At 36.1% G+C, this 19,669-nt stretch overlaps 1 protein-coding gene across 3 annotated transcripts in view; it reads left to right on the top strand.

Moving 5' to 3' along the window:
• The first annotated feature begins 205 nt into the window (after positions 1 to 205).
• The window catches only part of TMEM156 (transmembrane protein 156), a 40,602-nt gene continuing 21,138 nt past the window's right edge, over positions 206 to 19,669 (top strand). The window contains exons 1-4 of one of the 3 annotated variants that reach the window (XM_070791304.1): positions 277 to 417; positions 12,180 to 12,287; positions 15,307 to 15,576; positions 18,259 to 18,519. In XM_070791304.1, the coding sequence (XP_070647405.1) occupies positions 12,227 to 12,287; positions 15,307 to 15,576; positions 18,259 to 18,519 (592 nt within the window). In that variant the 5' untranslated portion in view covers positions 277 to 417; positions 12,180 to 12,226. Of the gene's footprint in view, positions 418 to 12,179; positions 12,288 to 15,306; positions 15,577 to 18,258; positions 18,520 to 19,669 lie in introns of all 3 variants that reach the window. The other 2 variants (XM_019962593.2, XM_019962592.2) reach the window with 2 other exon arrangements.

The following is a 19,669-nucleotide window of genomic DNA, read 5'->3' as shown; positions in this document are numbered from 1 at the left end:
ATATTTACTCACACAGATCGGTAAGCATAGGAAAATAGCTTCAGATTTAGATGAGGACAAACCCCTTTACTTCCTTACATTGTTTCTTCACTCTTTCTTATTTGGAAGACAGTTTGAAAGTGCTTGTTACAAAACAGTCTTCTTAGTGGAAAGTGACTCAAAATGAAGAAGTCTCAGTTCTAGGTCTCCTTTTTACAAAGTCTTACCCAACAGGAAGTGAGCACGAGGTAAACTGCGTAAACTTCAAGTGCTGCAGAGATGAAACATAAACCAGGAAGAATGATGCCATCGGTATACTTGATGGGAACACACGTACCATGTGAAGAGACATGACAAAAACAGCCCTCCTTAAATTACTTTTGGCCATAATGATCATGTTCATTTTAATTTTGCCAGAATATTTCCAGGCACCAAAAGGTGAGTAATTACAATTTACTTTTCCTTTTTTAATTTTCTAAAATTATATTGGTTAATGGTTACAGGAAAGGCCTTATTTTTGGCTACGTGATGTGAGCGCTGAAGTTCTATGTCTGGAAAGCTAATAAAATGAGATTGTAATTTTAGTTGACTGTTACCTGGTACAGTAATCTTACTTACAGTACTTAGGTATTGTAGCATGCAATAATGAAATGAAAAAAATGAAAAGAAATACTTAAAATCTGTAGTCTCACTTTCAAACATTGAATTTACAATAATTTCACCATATGATTTTGCTCTTTTAAAGTTTCCTTCAAAACAGCTTTAAATATGCCTTCATATCCTGGAATTACTTTATACATAAAGTAACATTTACTATGTTAAAAATGCTTGCATTCCTTTCCATTACAACTATTGCACACAAATTGCTCACTGTTACTTTTTGAAAAAAAAGTATAAAGACGTTTTTTCAAAATACAGCTAAAATAAGATGGGTAAAAATTTAAGTGGCTATATACCTGTATATATTTGTAACTAGAGAATAATGGGGTAAAATTATCTCTGTTTATATTTCAGAAAATTGTGATATTGCTGAGACCTAGAGTAGGAAAAGAAATAGATGTAAATTTAAACTACTTTTATATGTCAGTAAGATTTGAAAATATATTATCATGATTGTTTGAATGGTAATTGTGCTTCCTAGCATTTTATAAGAAGAAAAATTAAAAAGAAAATGCTGTATTTGGTCATTAAAAAGTTATCATATGAACTGATTAAAATCAGAGAAAACCTTGTATTTGATGACTTTTTACAATGATTATTTATTGTTGTATATACATATACTAAGTGACTTGATGAATATGCTGTTGTTAATTACATTTAATGTCATATTGCAAGGGTTATTTAATATTGCATATACGTGATGTGAAGTAGCAGATAATTTCTTTGCTTAATAAACACTGTGAATGTACATTTTGTGAATAATTAAAATTTTTAAATTTCTCTTGGTTTTCTGGCATTATGTTGCTTAGATTAAGCAATCATAGCATATATTTTAATTGATCTGTTAATGACTGGTTAGTGTTTTGTGACAAGTAGCATGTTAAAAAAGCATGTTAAAAATTATTCTTTTGGGGGCAGATGTATTGACAAATAATCTACCATCATTGATAACAACTTTGTACTCTCAGTTTCCTAATTGTTTACAGTAGCTTTTCAATACTACATTTACTGCTTCCTAAAACTTAAAATAGCCATGTCTCTTTCCCTGGTCCAAAAGCAATGTCAAACTTTTCTCCCACTCTTTTTGGAGTGATGGATTTATTTGAGAATTTTGTTTTGAAGGAACTCTCCTTGGGGCCAAAAAACAAAACTATTTGAAAACCACCATTTTGTCCTGATACCGTTTTGTGGTAGCAGGAATTTTGCACATAAGTGAAAAGTTGATTAGGCAAAATGTTTTACACATATGATAGTATAATAATAATGCTTTATATCTTATAATGGCTTATGGATCACCAGGAGCAAATTTATATAGACTCATTTTATACAGTTCTATATTGATTAAACTAAGGATGCACAATTGTTTTGTCTTTTTTATTTGGTGGCAATTTTTAACCACAACAATAGCTCCTTATGAAATGAGTTGACTTGTTAACCAAAGTATTTTGCAAAATAAGCTATTTAGTAAGATTATTTAGATGGTAAGATAAGAATGTTCTGCTGCTGCTGCTAAGTCTCTTCAGTCGTGCCCGACTCTGTGTGACCCCATAGACGGCAGCCCACCAGGCTCCCCTGTCCCTGGGATTCTCCAGGTAAGAACACTGGAGTGGGTTGCCATTTCCTTCTCCAATGCATGAAAGTGAAAAGTGAAAGGAAGTCGCTCAGTCGTGTCCGACTCTTTGCGACCCCATGGACTGCAGCCTACCAGGCTCCTCCGTCCGTGGGATTTTCCAGACTAGAGTACTGGAGTGGGGTGCCTCTAGAAGTACTAAAATTACCTTGAGAGTTCTCCTGTAGTCTTATTCTCCCTATGAGTTACTTGTGTCTCTTTTTCATTCTTATGTTCTATTCACTTTAATATCTAAGATAAATATTATAAAATGATTTTTACTTATAAATTATGTACTGATACACTGTCTTTAGCATGTCAAATGAATTCAAAAGGAATCTTAATGAGGAATAATGTATTCACAAGGTTTAATAGATTTGATTTCGAAATAATAAGCCCTCTGAAGACCCAAGTTAAAAATAGAGCACTCTGTTTGATCATTTTTCATCAAGAATGTATCTGAGTCTCTGAATAATCATTACTCAGAATATTCAATTATTATAATTACATAGTGTAAGCTATTTAGTCTAACTTCTTTGGAAGGGGAACTTCTTTAATGATATTTGGGACTTGTAATAACTCTGCATTGGTATTCACTGGCAAGAGAGCATATTCTAGCTTTCAGTTTATTGGAAAGACATCTTACACTAAGACATAGTAGTTAATACAATGGTTTCATACTCTTATATTGCATTAGATAACAGAGATACAAAAGATAGTGGATATATTTTTATTCAGAGCCTCTTGAAGTTAAGAAACCTGGGTTGTTCCAAACAAGAGACATTTTATCAACCCACTTTGGGTGGATTTACAGTCTTTAAGAGAAACAGAGCTCTGGTTAACTCATATAAATCTCAGTGATCTTTTATTTATTTGTTCTTTCACTTACAAATAGTGTCTAACAGTACTAGGAACCCAAGGCTATAAAAACGAAAGGCAATTCTTCCTTCAAAAAGTTTTCAGTCAAGGGGAAGACTGACTGATAAATAATTAAATACAATACTGTAATAATGGAAATAGCAATATAAAAGACACAATGGGAACGTAAAAGTTGCTTCCAGTCCTCTCGGGGGGAGGGCGTTTCTTCATTTTTATTCACAAAACAAAACAACTGTCAGAGTTCTAATGATCAATTAATATTTCTCCTTAGCTACGTTAGAAGCACTTTCTAAAAGAAGGAATTGTTACTGATTTTCAAATAAAATGTATTCAAACTGACATCTCAGAAACTCTTGGAGCCAGAAATTATAGAGTTATGTGAGTATATTCCAGATTGTGGTGAAGAGGACCAGGAATAGTACAGATGAAAACACCACAGACCTAATTTTATTTGTTGTTTTGACTTCTTCTCTTACTTTTAGGAGTCAAACTCACATATACTATGTTTATCAGCTTTCACTTCCCTTCCATTTCACACTTCCTGATGGAAATGGCAGTATAGTGAGCAGTGAATTGAAGAAAACAAAGGATAAAAGAACCTTAAATCCCTATAAAGGACAGGATAAACCCTGAAGTATATGAGCATATATTCATATTTTATGTCTTTATTATAAAGACCAGTGTAATCAAGGATAACTGCAATTATTTTGAAAAATTGTTATCCTAGTCCTTGAAAAATATATCCTTATTTTTTTATCGGTTTGCTCATTCAATCAGCAATACCCAATCAGGTTTGGAATATAATCATGACCATTAAAAAAAAGGATAAAAAATACATATTTATGCATACATCAGTTCAGTTCAGTTCAGTCGCTCAGTCGTGTCCGACTCTTTGTGACCCCATGAATCGCATCATGCCAGACCTCCCTGTCCACCACCAACTCCCGGAGTCCACTCAAACCCATGTCCATAGAGTCAGTGATGCCATCCAGTCATCTCATCCTCTGTCATCCCCTTTTCCTCCTGCCTTCAATCCTTCCCAGCATCAGAGTCTTTTCCAATGAGTCAACTCTTCACATGAGGTGGCCAAAGTATTGGAGTTTCAGCTTCAGCATCAGTCCTTCAAATGAACACCCAGGACTCATCTCCTTTAGGATGGACTGGTTGGATCTCCTTGCAGTCCAAGGGACTCTCAAGAGTCTTCTCCAACACCACAGTTCAAAAGCATCAATTCTTCAGTGCTCAGCTTTCTTCACAGTCCAACTCTCATATCCATACATGACCACTGGAAAAACCATAGCCTTGACTAGACGGTCCTTTGTTGGCAAAGTAATGTTTCTGCTTTTTAATATGCTGTCTAGGTTGGTCATAACTTTTCTTCCAAGGAGTAAGCGTCTTTTAATTTCATGACTGCAATCACCATCTGCAGTGATTTTGGAGCCCCCAAAAATAAAGTCTGATACTGCTTCCACTGTTTCCCCATCTACTTCCCATGAAGTGATGGGACCAGATGCCATGATCTTAGTTTTTAAACAGGTACTATCCCTGGAGGAGGGAATCGCAATCCACTCCAGTGTTCTTGCCAGGAGAATCCCATGGACAGAGGAGCCTGGCAGGCTACAGTCCATGGCATCACAAAGAGTCAGACACTACTGAAGCGACTTAGCACAGCACAGCATACAGGTATTATATACCAAATACTTTTTACATATAATAAATTATTTTAGCTTATTAAATACTTCAACTCATTAATGGTGAAGTATTGTTCTCAAGAGAGACTATTTTGAAAATCTTTGGGAAGAAAGAATAAATCTAGATGGATAAATTTACTTTGTTGTAAGATTTTATTTCTTGCTGAATTTTCTGAATCATTATAGTTTTTAAATAGCTACTAATGAACACGGATTCATATATATATGTATCTTAGACGTATATAATGGCAAAAAAAAAATAATGCTTTTCACTGCTTGGGCAGAACTGGCTTTATTCTCTCATAGGCTAGGTTACAATACCAACAACCCTTGCTTGGGAAGCTTTCTAACTACTTGTCTCATTCATTTGCCTTTGTAGATAAATGTTCTCTCTGAATATCTTGTATCTGCCACATTAGAAGGCATTCAATGAGTATTTGTGACTAAGTGAAATTTCTGAGTCATATTATAAAGGAAATAAAAAATATTATAAAGAAAATAAAAATAAAATGCTTTCTGAAAGGAAGCATTTCTCATCAGGCCCTCACAACCATCTCTTGATTTAGGTAGGCCAGGCATGATTACCCTCATCTTACTTTTTGGGGGGCCACACTACACAGCGGTAAAGAATCTGCCTGCAATGCAGGAGACCTGGGTTCGATCCTTGGGTTGAGAAGATCCCCTGGAGAAGGGAAAGGCTACCCACTCCAGTATTTTGGCCTGGAGAATTCCAGGGACTGTATAGTCCATGGGGTTGCAAAGAGTCGGACATGACTGAGCGACTTTCACTTTCACTTTCACACAGCTTACGGGATCTTAGCTCCCTGACCAGGGATAAAAGCTGAACCACCTGCAGTGGAAGCACAGAGTCCTAACCACCATCAGGGGACCCCTTCATCTTACATTTTTGAAACATAAAATTTCACCACAAACCTTGAACTTCTGGGCTGCACAGCCTCTGAAATTTATTTCACAGAATCTTTTACTTAAAAGATATCCATCTCTTTACCTTGAATCATTTTTCTGCTATTTTCCCCCCAGTGGAAAATTCCGTAGTGCGGGATATGATAAAAATGGCAGGTATTTAGAAGAAAGTTTACAGTTTTAAATTCTTTGATATAAGAAAAGTGAGATAAACCCAAGGTAAGTAGAAGGCAGGAAATAATTAAGACAAGAGCAAAAGTCAATGAAACTAAACGATATGAAAGAAAGGATCAATAAAGTCAAAAGTTGGTTCTTTAGAAATTCTAATTAAATGGAAACACTTCTGGAATGATTGATGTTTCAGTTTCTTATGGCTGCTGTACAAATGACCACAAACAGTAGCATCAAACAGCACAAATATATTATCTAGAGTTCTGTAAGTAGAAATCCAGCAGAGGTCTCACTGGGCTAAAATAAAAGTGTTAGTAGGGCTACATTCTTCTCAGAGGCTCTAGGAAAGAATACCTTTGTTTTCTTGTCTTTTCCACCTCCTAAAAGCTGCCGGCTTTCCTTGGCTTGTGGCTTCTTCCCACCTTCAAAGCCAGTGATGGCCTGTTGAGTTTTTCTCACATCTGAATCACATGTATGATTACATTATGCTTACCCAGATAATCCAGGATAATTTCTCTATTTTAAGAACAGTTCATTAGCAACTTGAATTCCATCTTTCGACTCAATTCTTCTTTGCCATGTCATGTAACATATTCACAGGTTCTGGGAATAAGGATGTGGATATCTTAGGGAGGCCATTATTCTGCCTGCTAAAACTGAATAATCAAAAAAGAGAAGGAACAATAACTAACTTAGTAATGAAAAAGAAACATAGAAATTAAAACTATAATGAGATTATTAAGAATAGCTGTAAGTCAATAAATTTAAAACATAAAGACACATTTCTAGAAAAATATAACTTATCAGAACTCACTTGGGAAGAAATGGAAAATCCAAGAATTGTAGAATAATTAAGAAAATTGACCAATGGTTTAATTTTCCCTGAAAAATCACTTGGTTCAGATGTTTTTATACGTAAGTTCTGCCAAACTTTCAAGAAATGAATTGAATAGATAAATATAATTTGTTATAAACCATTTGAAAAAATACAAAAAGGGAAACATTTTCCAATTTATTAAAAATTTAAAAAAATTTATTTATTTATGGCTGTGCTGGGACATTGTTGCTGCCTGCAGGCTTTCTCTAGTTGCAGCGAGTGGGGGCTACTCTCCGGTTGCAGTGTGCGGGCTGATCATTGTGGTGGCGTCTCTTGTCGTGGAGCACAGGCTCTAGCGCAGGTGGGCTTCAGTAGTTGGCATTCCCAGGCTCTAGAGCACAGGCTCAGTAGTTGTGGCACATGGGCTTAGTTGTTCCGTGGCATGTGGGATCCTCCTGGACAAGGGATGGAACCCATGTCTCCTGCATTGGTAGGTGGATTCTTTGCCCCTGAGCCACCAGGGAAGCTCTCCAGTTTATTTTTTTTTATACGTTTATTTATTTATTGTCTGGGCTGGGTCTTTTGTTGCTTGGACTTTCTAGTTGTGGCGAGCAGGGGCTACTCTGTATTTGTGGTGCGCAGGCTTCTCACTGAGGCTGCTTTCTCATTGTGGAGCCTGGGCTCTAGGGCACTCAGGCTTCTCTGGTTGCAGCATGTGGGTTTGGTAGTTGCGGCTCCCTGGCTCCAGAGCACAGGCTTAATAGTGTGGTGCACTGACTTAGTTGCTCCAAGGCATGTGGGATCGTCCTGAATCAGGGATTAAACCTGTGTCTTCTGCATTGGTAGATGGATTCTTTACCACTGAGCCACCAGGGAAGCCCCTCCAATTTATTTTTTAAGGCTAGTGTATCTTAGTATGCAAACCTAACAAAGACAGTACAAAAAAGGAAACTTTACAGCCAATCCCATTTTTAAATATAGATTAAAAACCTTTAAACAAAACATTAAGAATCTGATTGCAGCAATGTATAAAAATGATCAAATTAGATTTATTCCTGGAATGCAAGATTGAGTTAGCATTAGAAAATCTAATAATGTAATGCACTATATTAACTGATTAAAGAAGAAAGCCTATATAATCATCTCAATACTTGTTGAAAGAGCACTCAATTAATATATTCATCAGTCTTTATAATTAAAAACTCAGCAAACTAGGAATAGAAAAGAACCTCCTTAAAGTGAAATGGGATATCTAAAAATGATTATATATCAGTCTCGGTAATGAACATCATAAGTATTCTTCTTAAGATCAGGAGCAAACAAGGATGTCCACTCTCAACACTTCTGTTCATTATGGTACTGGAGGTCCTAGTCAGTGCAGTAAGACAAGCAAAAGAAATAAAATGTGTAAGGAGTGAAAAGCAAGGAATAAAGTTGTAATTATTTGCAGTAAATTAACATATTTATGGTCTTCACTAGTGGCTCAGTGGTAAAGAATCCACCTACCAATGCAGGAGACAAGGTTCAATCCCTGAGTCAGGAAGATCCCCTGGAGAAGGAAATGGCAACCCACTCCAGTATTCTTGCCTGGAGAATCCCATGGACAGAGAAGCCTGGGGGGCTAGTCAATGGGGTCACAAAGAGACAGACACGACTTAGCAACTGAGCGCAAGCACAAAGCGTATCTATATAGAAAACTCAAAAGATTTCTAGGAAAAATTAAAATTAATAAGGAAGTTTACAAAGTGATAAGAAATAAAATTTATATTCAAGAGTCAATTGTATATCCATCTACCGCTAACAAACAGAAAACATATTTCTTAAAAAATACTGTTGGCAATAGCAACAAAAATTAAGGTACCTGGGGGAAATCTAGCAAAAGACATATGGGACCTTGATGGTGAAAATTTGGAAACTTTATTAGAAGATATCAAAGAAGACCTATAAAAGTAGAGAGTAAGAAAGGAAGAAAAGAGTGATAGGAGTAACTCAGTATCATATCTTTCTTCTCCAACTGATTTTGAGATTCAAGTCAGAATCACAACTGGGTTTTTCACCAAACTTAATAAGCTGATTCTAAAAATTTATTGGAAAGAACAAAGGATCAAGAATCACTAAGACATTCCCAAAGAAAATGAACAAGGTTAGGGGATTTTTCCTATGAGATATAAAGACTTCCCTGGGGGCTCAGATGGTAAAGAATCCACCTGCAATGTGGGAGACCTGGATTCCATCCCTGGGTCAGGAAGATCCCCTGGAGAAGGGAATGGCAACCCACTCCCAGTATTCTTGCCTGGAGAATCCCCGTGGACAGAGGAGCCTGGTGGGTCCATGGGGTCGCAAAGAGTTGGACACGACTGAAGGGACTAAGCACACATAAAAGATTTATAAAGCAAAAGTAATTAAGTCTGTCAGATGTCTTTGCCAAGAGAAGAACAAAATTTGGAACCCGGAAATACAGTCATACATACATACGTGGATATTTGATGGATTATAGAGATGTCATTCAGAGAAGGCAATGGCACCCCACTCCAGTACTCTTGCCTGGAAAATCCCATGGATGGAGGAGCCTGGTGGGCTGCATTCCATGGGGTCGCAAAGAGTCGGACATGACTGTGCAGACTTCACTTTCACTTTTCACTTTTCACTTTCATGAGTTGGAGAAGGAAATGGCAACCCACTCCAGTGTTCTTGGCTGGAGAATCCCAGGGACGGGGAAGCCTGGTGGGCTGCCGTCTATGGGGTCACACAGAGTCGGACACGACTGAAGTGACTTAGCAGCAGCAGAGATGTCATTACAGATAGTGGGGAAAAGATAGACTATTTAATAATTGCTAGTACAATTGATTATCACATGTGGAAAAAATTAACTTGGTTTCTTACTCCATACTGTCTTAATTCCAGATAGATTAAGAACTTACACATAAAAGGCAGAACTTCAAAACTTTTAGATGAAAATGTGGATGAAAATCTTTTTAAAAGAGAAAGATTTCTTAAACAAGATGCAAAGCACAATTTGTAAAGAAAATGATCATTTTAAAATACTCAAATTAAGAGCTTCCTTTAACTAAAAGACCATAAAGAAAACGAATAAACAAGGTACAAATGATGAGAAGATATCTTGATAAAAATGCAAATAACTTCTTAAAATTGCAAAGAGGAAAGTTTAAAAACCCCTAAACATTAATAAGAAAATGATAATCTACTAGAAAAATAGAAAAAGTAGGAACTTTTAAACCATGATAAGATTCCATTTAACATTCACCAAATTGTCAAAACTTGAAAAGCTTTGGCTAAGATACGTGTCAATGAGAACCTTTCTACACTGCAGGTGGGAAGACAAATTGGTACAACTTCTTGGTATAATGATTTGGCATTTTCTAGTGAAATCCAAGATGAGCATACTGAATACCTGGCAATTCATTCAGTGTGTATGCTAGAGAAACTTCTGTAACTGCGTACTAGGAGATATGTTCATGAATATTCATAGTAGTGTTATTTAAAAATAAACTTAATTGAGATATAATTTACATATGATAAAATGTGCCACTTTTAAGTGTAAAGTTGAGGTTTGACAAATTTTTACAGCAGTGTAACCACCACCACAATCAAGATATAAACCTTACCAGCATCTCCAAGATGTCCCTCGTTCTCCTTCGTAAGAGAACCCTTCTCCCACCATCAGTACTGTTTTCCATTTTCTAGAATTTCACATAAAATGGAATCATATTAGTATGTAGTGAATTGAGTCTGGCTGCTTTCCCTTGGCATAAAGCATTTGAGATTCTTCCATGTTGTTGTTTGTATCAGCACATTCTTCCTTTTTGTTGCTGTGTAGTATTTCATTGTGTGGATATGTCAGGAATTATTTATATATTCACTAGTTGTTGGTTGTTTGCATTGTTTCCAGTCCTTGGCCATTATAAATTTTACAAGTGCCATGAAGCTTCATATACAGGCGTTTGTGTGGACATATGTTTTTATTTCTCTCTTGTAGATTCCTAGGAGTAGAATTATTGGGTCACATGCTAAGTGTATGGTTAACTTAAAGAACATAAAAATATCTTCCAAAGTGATTGTACTATTTTACATTCCTACCAATAACACATGAGAGTTATGGTTCAAAGCAGTATTATCCAGAACAGCAAAAATAGAAACACCTCAAATGCTCAGTCAGAACAGCAAAAATAGAAACACCTCAAATGCTCAGTCAGAAGAATATATACATAAATTGTAGTATATTCTTTCAAAGATACCACAAATAATTAGTACAGCAATATGCAGCAACACTACTAGAACACATTAAGCAAAACAAGCGAGTCATAGATGAAAACCTACAGTATAGTCCCTATATATGGAGAAGGCAATGGCACCCCAATCCAGTACTCTTGCCTGGAAAATCCCATGAATGGAGGAGCCTGGTGGGCTGCAGTCCATGGGGTCACTAAGAGTCAGACATGACTGAGTGACTTCCCTTTCACTTTTCACTTTCATGCACTGGAGAAGGAAATGGCAACCCACTCCAGTGTTCTTGCCTGGAGAATCCCAGGGACGGGGGAGCCTGGTGGGCTGCCGTCTATGGGGTCGCACAGAGTCGGACATGACTGAAGCGACTTAGCAGCAGCAGCAATCCCTATATATGTATATAATTTGCCAATGAAACAATGTTATTTAGGAATATATACATTTTGGGAAGACTCTAAGATGAAGCAAAGGAGTGATAAACACATTTTAATGATGGTCTTTAAACTTTGGAAAACAAGGAGTGTGTAGGGGTGGGATAGGGTACTTCAGAGATGTTGCTAATATTTTGCTTCTTAATCTGTGTAATAGATACATGGTGTTCATTTATTTTTATTATTCTTTAACTGGAGTAATATATTTTATATTAATATATACTTATATATGATAAATATTTATAATAAAAGTTCAAAAAGAAAATAAAGATAGTTCATGTTTTCGTTGCTTTTCTTTAAAAAGAAAAAATAATTGACTTGGCCTTTGTCTTATACTGTAACTTATTTTCCTAATTCTACTTAGTATTCTATATCGTTACCTTGAGGGATTGCAGTCTTAGTACTAGAGTAATTCTGGTATGCATTTTTCTATCTCTGGAAGTGAGAATTTAGATGTCTGAGTCTCAGCAATATTAATAGCAGTAGTTAAATTCATAAATCCTTGTTTATGAAGATGAGATTATGACCCACAATAACAAAATATGACTGAGTAGAATTCATTTATTTCTTAAAATTATACTAGGGAAGGATATGTCCTATATTTACTTCTTTCCTAATTGAATTATTTAAAACTAAGATTAGGAACCCATCATAAAATGACCTCACAGCCAAATATAAAGGGTATACCATCAATTCTAGAAAGCCCATTTTGTCATTTATTGGATAAGAAGACTGCAATATTGACAGTAAAAATTTCTCTATCTCCCTTCTAGGTTATAATATAAGAATATCAAGTTCAAGAAGTTGAAAATTTCATAAGATGAAAAATATCAGTGAGGAAAATGGAAAGAGGGCAAGAAATATGTTTTTCATGTGTTTTAGTAATACAGAAAAGCCATAAACTACAGATTTGCATCAGATAGTGAATTCCTATCATCTTACTGAAACAGTTATTGAAGACAGTTTTTTTTTAAATTAGTTATTAATTTGATTACAGCTTTGTTTAGAAATATATTGAAACATAACAAAACTGCATATTTGAGTAAAATACAATCTATGCCTCCCAAAACTTTTATAGCAACTCAAGTATGAAATGTGTTTATAGCTGTAAATTACCTGTGAAATATTACAGAAACAATTTCAAACACAGAGGGCTGGTAAATGAACCTTTAATTTATTAAATCATCAGAATATAATCATCAGTAATGAAACAATTATGAAATTACGATCAAAGTACAAATTCCACGAGTAAGAAAATGTGCCTTAATATCAATCAATAGTTTCATTTTCTTTTAAGTTTGAATCAGGATGTATGACTAGGAGTAATCACTCTTAAAAATGAAGCAAGTCTTTCATTGTGCTCCATATTATTTAGAAAATTTTTTAAATGTATTTTGCCCCAAATGATTGTGAAAAATGGTAAAGAAAGACACATAAAGATGGAATTGAGCATGTCAGTTATTAATATTTTCTCATCCTAGTAAATAGCTGTCAAACTGAGAATATCTGAAAGAGAGGTTACCTATTCCTTGGTTCACCATTACTGCTACGTAGGGATTCCCAGTTTTTACATGGTGAGCTTCAATTACTTGTGTGGATTAAATCTTAATCCATCATAAATAAAGGATGAATTTTTAATTTTTACTTTGGGATATGGGCTTGTATTTTAATAATACACACTTGTTTTCATATATACTGCATCATTTGATGCTATTATAACCCCACAAGATTAGCAGGATCTGGTTATTATCTCTATTTTGCTAATAAGAAAATGAGACTTGTGGAGATGAAGTGAATTGTTCAAGCATCTCAGTTAATAACAGATATAGCACTAGAGTCTTTTGCTTTTGCTTTATTTTTTTAATTTAAATTTATTTTAATTGGAGGCTAATTACTTTACAATACTGTATTGTTTTTGCCATACATCAACATGAATCCACCACGGGTGTACATGTGTTCCCCATCCTGAACCCCCCTCCCACCTCCCTCCCCGTACCATCCCTCTGGGTCATCCCAGTGCACCAGCCCCAAGCATCCTGTATCCTGCATCGAACCTAGACTGGTGCTTCATTTCCTATATGATATTATACATGTTTCAATGCCATTCTCCCAAATCATCCCACCCTCGCCCTCTCCCACAGAGTCCAAAAGACTGTTGTATACATCTGTGTCTCTTTTGCTGTCTCACATATAGGGTTATCGTTACCATCTTTCTAAATTCCATATATATGCTTTAGTATACTGTATTGGTGTTTTTCTTTCTGGCTTACTTCACTCTGTATAATAGGCTCCAGTTTCATCCACCTCATTAGAACTGATTCAAATGTATTCTTTTTAATGGCTGAGTAATACTCCATTGTGTATATGTACCACAGCTTTCTTATCCATTCATCTGCTGATGGACATCTAGGTTGCTTCCATGTCCTGGCTATTATAAACAGTGCTGCGATGAACATTGGGGTACATGTGTCTCTTTCAATTCTGGTTTCCTCGGTGTGTATGCCCAGCAGTGGGATTGCTGGATCATAAGGCAGTTCTATTTCCAGTATTTTAAGGAATCTCCACACTGTCCTCCATAGTGGCTGTACTAGTTTGCATTCCCACCAACAGTGTAAGAGGGTTGGTTCCCTTTTCTCCACACCCTCTCCAGCATTTATTGCTTGTAGACTTTTGGATCGCAGCCATTCTGACTGGCGTGAAATGGTACCTCATTGTGGTTTTGATTTGCATTTCTCTGATAATGAGTGATGTTGAGCATCTTTTCATGTGTTTGTTAGCCATCTGTATGTCTTCTTTGGAGAAATGTCTATTTAGTTCTTTGGCCCATTTTTTGATTGAGTCGTTTATTTTTCTGGAATTGAGCTGCAGGAGTTGCTTGTATATTTTTGAGATTAGTTGTTTGCTTTAAAATCAGTCTTCTTTCTATTAGGCCATTAATTCTATATCTGACACTTGTCTGCAGACAAAATATAAAAATTATGATATCATCTATTAAATTTCATCTTTGGAGATTCAAGTAGGTTGAATAATGGTTGCCCAAAGATATCAGGTGTCAATTCCTGGGAACCTGTAAAAGTTGCCTTATAAATAAAAAGTGTCTCTGTATTTGTGGTTAATTTTAGGATCTTGAGATGGGAGATTATCCTGCCATACCCAGGTGGGATCTAAATCCAACCACACGTTTCTGTATGAGAGAGAGGCAGAGGGAGATTTGATATAGATAGAGGGGCAGAAGATGAAGGTATAGAGAAGAAGGCTCTGTGACCATGAAAGCAGAGATGAGTGTTGTGGCCACAAGCAAAGGAATGCCAGCAGTCTCCCCAAATTGGAAGAGGTGCAAGGAACAGATTCTTTCTTAGAGTCTTCAGAGGGAGTGTGGTCCTGGGGACATCTGAATTTTAGACCAGTATACTGTCATTGAACTTTTCACCTTCAGAACTGTAAAAGAATAAATTTCTCTTGTTTTAAGCCAGCAAGATTGTACTAATTTGTTACAGCAGCCTTCAGAAACGAGTATAGAGATTCTGTTCAGGTTTTCCATTCCCTGTTCAACTCCATGCAATTCATGTGAGACTCTATTTTGAAACAGATGGATTCAGAGGAAAATAAGGTTTGTCCATTAAAACTTTCCTAGAAGAGAAAATGGTTAAAATGTTAGGATTTCCAAGAACTTCTCAGCAAAGACTTCTCTTCTCTGAAAATTAATAGGGAGTGTTGACAGATTTTTAATAAGAAATATTTAAACACAGTAGATATTATTGTTTCATGTGAAAACCAAGTCCTGCTGCTGATAAACTCAAATGTACTGATCTGCCTAAGATAACTGAGCAGTATATTGGGTATTTATCTGAATGCCAAAACCTCAAAATTTCATAGTCAAAAATTTGTTTTTCTTTGTAGGAAACATGTTGGAACTATCATGTCTGGAAGTATATTTACAACAGAATTTCAGCTATTCATTCTTCTCTATAAATGCTTCTTTTGTGACTTTTCTGCAACCAATAAAAGAAACTCAGACTATTACGGGAATCTTTCTAAATCACTCCAACTTTCAAAACTTCACCAGGATTTGCCAAGATATCACAAGTGAACTCAAGACATGCTTCTCATGTTTGGCTTGTGAGTCCAAAGGAAACACTGATTTTATTTTTCAGGAACAAACATCAAAAGGTAAATGCGAAAGAAAAGTGAGAACAAAATCTATCAAGGATAAATAACCTTATTCTGTGAAAAAAAAGTATTAATAATATATTCCAATTTTAAGTCCAGTGGCCCTGAAACACTCAGCTGTGTTGTGCTTGATGAATGACTTACAGGCTTGGGACAGTAACTTGTTCTTGGTTTACTTTGATTTATCAAAAACAAAATATCCATTCTTAAAATACAGCAAAATGCAGCTATAATCCATGTACATGTGATAGCTAAAGGGTTAATTAGCATGCTCTCTTCAAAAGTAATGAAAAACTTCTAAGTAAACTTGTAGGTTCTCATATAAAATCATATTTGGATTCCCCAAGGAGTCACTGAATCCTCAATGCATTTGTACCTACTTCTGTCTAATATTCATCCACTGTACATGAATTGTCTTTTTACTTGTTTAACTATCCAGTGAGCCTTCAAGAGCAGGAATCCTGTCTTTGTTCACTATGATATTTCTACATCTTAGTATAATGTCTGAACTGAGGCACTTAAAAGATACTTGTTTAATGAATGAATAAACAAATAAAAGAATAATTATGTATTATCCATAATATCTAACCAAACCTTTCATTTATTATCACTGAGAAATTAAATAATTAATTTACAGCTATAAAATATACTGGTGGCCCCAAGCCCAAGCATCAAATTTAGTGCTTATACCTATTCAGTGAGATTGTTTGCTGGGCACCCCCATACTGGCATTTTTCCCATTCTTTCAAAATGGAAACAAAATTTCTTGGCATTGACTTCAGATAAAGTACAATAGGCAAGTCTTTTTTCTAAGAATCTGTCTGCAATGCAGGAGACACAGGAGACAGTGACTTGATCCTTGGGTTGGGAAGATCCCCTGGAGAAGAAAATGGCAATCCACTCCAGTATTCTTGCCTGGGAAATGCCATGGACAGGGGAGCCTGGTGGGCTACAGTCCATGGGGTCCCAAAGAATCAGATATGACTGAGCGACTAAGCACATACACACACATTCAAGTAATACTGTAACTATTGCAGGCTTCTGGGTCAAATTCACCAGAAAGCAATTTGGGGAAATACCTTCATCATGATAGAGAACAATGAAGTGTTTTAAGAATTGGAAGCTCACAGATTCTACTTCTTTGCCTCCTTGAAAAGTAAAGCAGTACATTGATAAGTTATTCTAGTTGCTATGGCTGTGTAGCAATCACCCCCAAACTGAGCGGCTCTAACAACAGCAATCATTTAACTTTTTTCTTTCTTCTTTCCTTCCTTTCTTTCTCTCTCTCTCTCTCTCTCTCTCTCTTTTTTGGGGAGGGGGTCAAGAATTCAGAATGGGCATAACTGGGCATTTCTGGCTTGCAGCATTTCATACTGCTGGAGTTAGACAGTGACTGGAGCTAACACAGGGGTGGGCTAGAGCAGCTACAGGCAAGCTGGGCATTTCTCTCTCTTCTTGTAGTCTCAGAGTTTTTCTATGTGGTCTTTCTATTAGGGCTAGCTTGGGCTTCCTCACAGCATGATGGCTTTAAGTCGTTGTTACTTAGTGGCCCAAGGCTCCACCATTAGGGATCCAAAAAACAAGGTAGAAATTGCTTCATATTTTCTGGCCTTATCATACGATGTAATTTTCTCTGCATTTGATTGGTTACAAGCAGGTAAATCCTTCCACAGAGATTCAAAGGGAAAAGTATTAGACTCCATTTATTTATGGTGGAGTGGCAAAGTTTTAGGTTAACGTGTGTGTTATGGGTTGAATTATATTGGAGTTCTAACCTCAGTGTCTCAGAATATGCCGTTATTTGGAAATAGGGTTGCTGCAGATGTAAGTAGTTCAGTTTAATGTGTTATAGTGCTACTCGCTCAGTCGTGTCTGACTCTTTACCACCCTATGGTCTGCAGCCTGCCAAGCTCCTCTGTCCATGGAACTCTCCAGGCAAGAATACTCGAGTGGGTACCCATTCCCTTCTCTAAGGGATCTTCTCAATCCAAGGATTGAACCTGGGTCTCCTGCATTGCAGGCAGATTCTTTACCATCTGAGCCACCAGGGAAACCCATGGATAAAGTCATTAGGGTGGGCCCTAATTCACTATGACCAGCATCCTGATTGAAAAAAAAAAAAAGTGGGGGCGGGGGCAGGAAATTTGAGAGAGATCAGGGTGATGTTCTACAAGACAAGGAACACTGAAGACTGCCACCAAACCACCAGAAGCTAGAAGGGAAGCATGGACAGATTTTTCCTCGCAGCCTTCAGAAGGAAGCAACCTTGTCAACACTTTAATCTTGAAAGTGTAGCTTCCTGAACCGTGAGACAATACATTTCTGTTGTGTAAGTCACCCAGTTTATGCTACTTTATGACAACCCTAGAAAACTAGTATAATGTGGGATGGGAAATAATGCTGTGACCATTTTGGTAAATATAATCTGTCCCACAAGTCATCAGGGAAATGTTTTTTTTTTTTCCTTTGAGAGGCTCCAAGTGTATTTCAATCTCACCTAGTTTTCAAACTCTTAAAAAAATGTAAGCACTTTAATTGTTACTTTTAGGCTGATAACTTCTTGTTTCTACTCTTTTCTTATTGTATAGGAAGGAAGAGATTTAGCTTTGAGTTGTGTGTGTTTTCTTACTATGTACTACTGTTTTTTTGCCTGTGAATAACATTTTCTTAATCTCTTTCTAGTTCTTATCATGAGAGGATCAATGGAAGTGAAGTCAAATAATTTTCACTCACCTTGTCAACATTTTAACTTCACTGTAACTCCTACAGTTGACCACCTGGAGGAATATAATCTTACCTGTAATCTAAAAACCCACACTGGAAGGTCAGCAATCAAGGAGGAAGATCCAACTGAGGCAACATCTATAAACCGTACTTGTAGAATTATGGAACACCCACATAATTGTATAAACATTTCTTTCCATTTAGAAATGGATGCAAAAAGTAAGTTTTAAAGGAAATTAGAGGGAAAAGGAGAGTAGAATACAGACACAAAATTAAGTAAGGGCTACCATGTAAGCTTCACTTTAAGTTGAATAGTTGAAGAATTTTATTGATGAAATAACAAGGCTAGAAAGAATGTTAGCCCTTTTACCTGTTTATTTTACCTGTTTATTTTTCAAAAACACACACAAAAATGTGTTTTTGTGGAGCACAGCTGTACTCAGAGGCAAAGGAGGCATCTATGCGTTGTTATTTGAGAAACATTACAAAGACCCTCCGCCCTAGGATAACTCTGGGAGTGTCTATTATCTGTGTTTGAAGTAATACTATCACACTTGTGTATTAAAGGGTGAGATTTCTTTTTAAATGTAAATATATATGTACATTGTGATATGCTATTAAAGTCTGAATTGATTTAACATGTCCTTGCTTAGAGCTGAGAAACAGACCTGAGAAAAAGGGATTTTTGATGTACTCCTGTGAAGATAGGTGGGGTATAGATTAAGCATTTTGAGTCACTGGAGGACTCCGAGGGAAAAGTAGGAGTCTGGAAGATAAAACTCACATATATATTAATTCTATTTAAGGTTGATTACCTTCCTAGTCACCCTATTCTGAATTAACACAATTGATTCTTTTTTAAATTAATTTTTATTGGGGTATAGTTGCTTTACAATGTTGTGTATCTACTATACAGCAAAATGAATCAGCCATACATATGCATATATTATATGCATTTGGACTTCCTTTTCATTCAGGACACCACAGTTCATTAAGTTCCCTGCGCTATACAGTATGTTCTTATTAGTGATTTTATATAGTATTTATATAATTTTATATATATTTTCTATAGTATATACTATTATATCAGATCAGATATATAGTATTACAATTGATCCTTACTACTAAGCAAGGTGCCCTCACTTGATCCATAAACTCTACTCTTGAAGAGCATTTCATGATATAACCATTTAGTGAGTGCTTGCTGTATGCCAAGCAGGGTGCCAGGCACTGAGGATACAGAGAAGTGTAAATGGTCAAATGTCATCAGTGTAACAGGTGCTATGTTAGAATAATTTACTCTGTTTTCTGATCTTCCAAATATATGAAGTGTTTCAGATTGCCTTAGAATGCTTTTATAAAGCTTTAA

The sequence above is a fragment of the Bos indicus genome, chromosome 6 (assembly GCF_029378745.1).
Source record: "Bos indicus isolate NIAB-ARS_2022 breed Sahiwal x Tharparkar chromosome 6, NIAB-ARS_B.indTharparkar_mat_pri_1.0, whole genome shotgun sequence".
NCBI lineage: Eukaryota > Metazoa > Chordata > Mammalia > Artiodactyla > Bovidae > Bos > Bos indicus.
Note: the sequence above shows the minus strand (reverse complement) of the source record. Positions and strands in the feature narration are given on the sequence as shown.